The sequence below is a fragment of the Lipotes vexillifer genome, unplaced genomic scaffold (assembly GCF_000442215.2).
Source record: "Lipotes vexillifer unplaced genomic scaffold, Lipotes_vexillifer_v1.1 scaffold533, whole genome shotgun sequence".
NCBI classification, from domain to species: domain Eukaryota; kingdom Metazoa; phylum Chordata; class Mammalia; order Artiodactyla; family Lipotidae; genus Lipotes; species Lipotes vexillifer.
The window spans coordinates 1,029,752-1,034,095 of NW_006773553.1; the positions used below are offsets into that span (position 1 = coordinate 1,029,752).

The 4,344-nt window shown below is 65.7% G+C and overlaps 1 protein-coding gene across 2 annotated transcripts in view; it reads right to left on the reverse strand.

Annotated features, from left to right (window-relative positions):
* SREBF1 (sterol regulatory element binding transcription factor 1) overlaps positions 1-4,344 on the reverse strand; it is a 16,884-nt gene that overhangs the window by 6,565 nt on the left and 5,975 nt on the right. Inside the window, exons 3-8 of one of the 2 annotated variants that reach the window (XM_007448374.1) lie at positions 3,186-3,200; positions 2,745-2,788; positions 991-1,407; positions 419-606; positions 203-340; positions 4-122 (exon numbers count right to left, since the gene is read on the reverse strand). In XM_007448374.1, the coding sequence (XP_007448436.1) occupies positions 4-122; positions 203-340; positions 419-606; positions 991-1,407; positions 2,745-2,788; positions 3,186-3,200 (921 nt within the window). The remainder of the gene's footprint in view (positions 1-3; positions 123-202; positions 341-418; positions 607-990; positions 1,408-2,744; positions 2,789-3,185; positions 3,201-4,344) is intronic. The other variant, XM_007448375.1, reaches the window with a different exon arrangement.

Genomic DNA, 4,344 nt, shown 5'->3' on the forward strand with positions numbered 1-4,344 from the left:
TCACCTCGGCTCTGGGCCGAGCCCGGGGCCTTGCCACCAGCTGCCAGCCGGTTGATGGGCAGCTTGTCAGCATCCACTACCAGCGGCACAGTCGCCAGGATGGTTCCGCCACTCACCAGGGTCTGCGGGGCCAGGCTCGGTTAGCAGGTGGACATGCACGCATACAAACCCCATGGCCCCCCACCCTGCCCAAGCCGCCCACCTGCAAGGGCGCTGCCTGCACAGCCATGCCAGGGGCCAGGGAGCTGATGCCTGCCGCCTTCATGGGGGCTCCCACGTCTGTTTTCACAGTCGTCAGAAGCAGCGAGTCTGCCTTGATGAAGTGGGGCTGCAGCAGGACCTAAGGACGGGAGGGGGCTCAGCTGTGGGTCTGGGGCCGGGGCCACCACCTCCCTGAGGCCGGGCCAGACCCCCTCACCGGGACCTGCTGGACCTGTGAGGTCACAGTGGTTGTTCCAGGGGCCACCGTCGGGGTGGCTGTGGCCGTCAACAGCTGCTGGGGAGCCGCACTCTGGACCTGGTTGTGCAAGGAAACGGGCGGGACCCCTGGCAGGGCAGCCAGTGGCAGGCCAGGCAGCGACTGCGCGGTGCTCCCCGGGGGGGTCCCTGTAGAGATAAAGGCTGGAGCTGCGGACACAGGCTGCCCTAACCCACTTCCAACCCGGCCCGCAGATACTTATCACCCTGTGACCTTGAATGAGTCGTTACCCTCATGGCCTCAGGTTACTATCGGGACAGTCCCTGCCTGGGGCTCTGATGCAAGCCTGCCCGCTTCCCAGCCCAGCCCAGCCCAGCCCAGCACCTCTCTGCTGTGGACGCTGGGGGGCTGGGAAGCGGCGCTTCCTGAGAACTGCCCGTGACGGGAGCACCTCCAGCAGCACAGCAGGGACCCGATTTCTAGAGCCTGCAAATCCCTCTACTGAGACCACCGCAGACACTCCTCCTGGTGCTCCTGCTGTGCCCCTCCCTCCACACGCCCCCCCACCTTACCTGTGCAGAAGCCTCCAGGAGGGCTGGGATAGCCCAACACAGGGGCAGAGCTGAACTGCAGTGGGGCTGGGGCCGGAAGACACTGGGGCAGGAGGGCCCCCGGCAGCGGCTGGAGGGTGGTCTGGGGCGCTGGTTCCTCCTTGATAGCAGGCCCCGCGGAGAAGGCAGGCACGGAAGGGTACATCTTCAGGGGGGTGGGTGCAGGCTGGGGAGGGGACAAGGGTGGGGTTGTCGCCTTGGTCCCCCCCAGGAAGCCTTCAAGTGGGGAGCTCATCGTGGAAGGAGGTGGGGACAGGCTGCCTGGGGAGCTGGCATACGGACTGGCGGGCTCTGTGCCCCCTGCTCCGCCCCCAGCGTAGGGCGCGTCGAAGAGGCCGGGGAAGTCGCTGTCGTGGTTGTTGATGAGCTGAAGCATGTCTGCGGTAAGGAGGGGAAGCTGTGTGAGCAACAGCGGGGCAGGTGTCACGGATCTGCACGCTCCCCCCCCCACCCCCACAGTGTACCTGTGGGGCCAACGCCACGGAAACAGAAAGCCACCCCCCGGAGCCCCCACTCACAGACACCTGTGACATCTGGAGCTCTGCCAGGTGCGTCAAATGGCCTTGCAACACTGGACGAGCCCAGCGCCCCACTGAGACCCACCGACCTGCCCCAGGACGAGGCGAAGGCAGAACTGAGGCCTGGGCCCGCAACTCCCGGCTTCAGAGCTGCCTTCGCCAGCCCACTCCTCTGTGGGACAGACCGAGGCTTCGGGCAGAGCCAGCCGCTGGCCAAGTGTGTGCCAACCAGAGTGTCCCTGTGTGTTCTGGGCACAAGCCCAGACCCCGTCTGCAGCCAAGGAGCCTCGGGACCAGCCATTCAGGCTTCAGTTTCCCCTCGACAAAAGCAAATGCCGTCTGTCCTCTTTCCTCCTCATACAGACTGGACACACTGCCTGCCGCGGCCCCAGCCTGGCCACAGGCCCTCTTCCCCAGCTGGCGATCAGCAGCCTGGCTGGGTCAGCCTAGGGCCCTCTAACCCACTGGGGGAGCCACCCACTGGGTCAAAGTGCTCTGCAGGATCCATGCACAAACCCTGGGAGCCCGAGGTGTACCCCAGGTCCCCAGCCTGGGCTTCCAGCTAGGGCTTCCTCTCACTGGGCCTCGGTTTCCTCATCTGCACAAGACAGATGAGACCCTTTGTGGCAGGATGGCCGCACGGAGGGGAGAGTCAACGTCGCCTGAGTCCCTCCTACTGACAGATGCCAGGCAGGAAAGTGACTGCAGGGGACCTCCCTACGGCCTCCAGGAGAGCGAGATGGGGGTGCCAGGCTCAGCCTCCTGGGTCCTCAAACAGAAACACGTGGCGGGCCCTCCAGGTTTGCGCAGGTCATGGGGCATAGAGTCCTTTCACCTTCAGGACCTGCTCGCTCCCCAGGCTTCATGAGCCCCTTTGACAGATAGGGAAACTGAGGCCCAGAAAGAAAAACTGGCTGAACCCAGGGGGCCCACTGTCTAGCAAGCTCAAGCCCTCCAAAATAGGAGCCCCAGGAGACAGAAGGACAACCGGCCCTCCTCCCTGCGGAGCAGAGGATGTGGGAAGGCCACCCTCTCACGCCAGACGTGGGGGTGGGGGTGACTACTGAGGTTGGGGAGGGGTCCGCCAGCTCCCCTGAGAGCAGGAGGCGGGTACACCTCCCCTCAGGACACCGGGGATGCGGACCCCGCGATGCAGATGGAAACTGTAATAAAGAGGTGGGGTCCTCCAAAAAATACCTTCGAACGTGCAGTCCATGGCTCCGCGACCTCCGCCCGCCGCCCTTCCAGGCGTCTGGCCTGCCGGTGTCCGCGCGCTGACTTCACCTGCTTGGCCGGCCGCGCTTTAAAGCTGCCGAGCGCGCCGCCGGTCCCGCCCCCGCTGGCCCCGCCCCTCCGAGTGGCCACGCCCTCCCGGGGGCCGCGGCCCGGGCATGGGGTGAGCGCGCGCGGCCAATCAGCGGCCGCGCCACCGCCTCCTGGGGCCCCGCCCCAGCCCCGCGGCGCGCTGCTCGGTTTGAGCCCCGCAGGGCCGGATGGGGCCGGGGTTACTCGCGGACGCCTGCCCTCAACCCGCTGGGCGCCCACGTCCGCAGGGGTTACTGGCAATCACGTCCCCTGCTCCCACCACCTCCGAGAGCGCGGCGGAGCGGGCGTGGGGCCGGCCAGGGGTGCCCCAACTCCGCATCCAAGCCTCTGCCGCACCCAACCGCATGGGCCCCTGACAACAGGTCACTGTTGGGAAACTGAGGAAGGGAAACCCCTACCCCAAAGTGCCCGGCCAGTAACAACCGGAGCTGACGCCCCACACAGGCATCCCTTTGCAGAGGGGCCTGGGTCTGGGATGGGGGTCGGTGAAGGTCTCACCCCCTCCCCCGCCCGACTAGCAGTCTCTGGGTGAAGCCTGATTCACTCACTTATTCACTGTAGGGCCGGGGAGTCCAAGAGGCAGCCCAATCCCTGGGACAGAAGGTGAGGAAGTCGTAGGGTGACAGGCTCTGGGGCTCTTTGGAGGGGGTACCTGGGCCTACCTCCCCTTCTGTGTAAGGTCAGAGTTCCACACACACACATGAATATAGCCTGGCCAGCAGCCCTGGTTGCCAGTTCAGGCTTTTGTGGCCAAGCAGACCCCGGGCTCAGACCAGCCTCCAACTGTGGCCGGGCCCACCCCGGTACCCTCTCCTGGTCTCCTGCAGCCTCAGAGGGTGTTGGGGTACTGGAGAACCCCCGGCCCGGATGGCCCTCCCTCTCCAGGAGGCTAGCCGAGATAACGCCCCCCCCCCCCACCCCCCTTTTCCGGGTCCTTCCATGGCCTTGCAGGGGGTGCCAAGGACAACAGAATTCTCTAGCATCCTCAGCTCCGTCTCTCCTCAGCCAGTGGCTCTCACACCCTCCCTTACCCCCAAAAAACAAACAAGACACTGCTGTTGGGAAGGCTCCTCCCTCACCTCAGTACCTTGAGACTGGAAGTCACTGAGGCCTGAATTCCAAGGCCCACACGCAGACACTCGCCTGCGACTGCGACGCTGAAGGGCCGGGGCCAGGGCCAACAGCCCCGAGGGGTCAAGCCCTCCCAGCTCCTGACCCATCCTTCGGCCCTTCTCCCTTCTCACTCCGCTTCTCTGAGCCTTCACTCCTGGCCTCGGAGTAGGTGATTCCAGGAGGCAAGAGAGGTCCCCAGCGCGCACAATTTAAGGAAGCTCCCCGCAGCGGGTCTGAAAGGCCGGCCTGGGATCCCGCAGTGTGGCCCCTCCTTGGGTTCCCGCATGAGGAAAGACTCAAGGCCCACGTGGCTCCTGCGCGCACTCTGCACATCGGGAGACCCGGGGTGGGGGGGGGG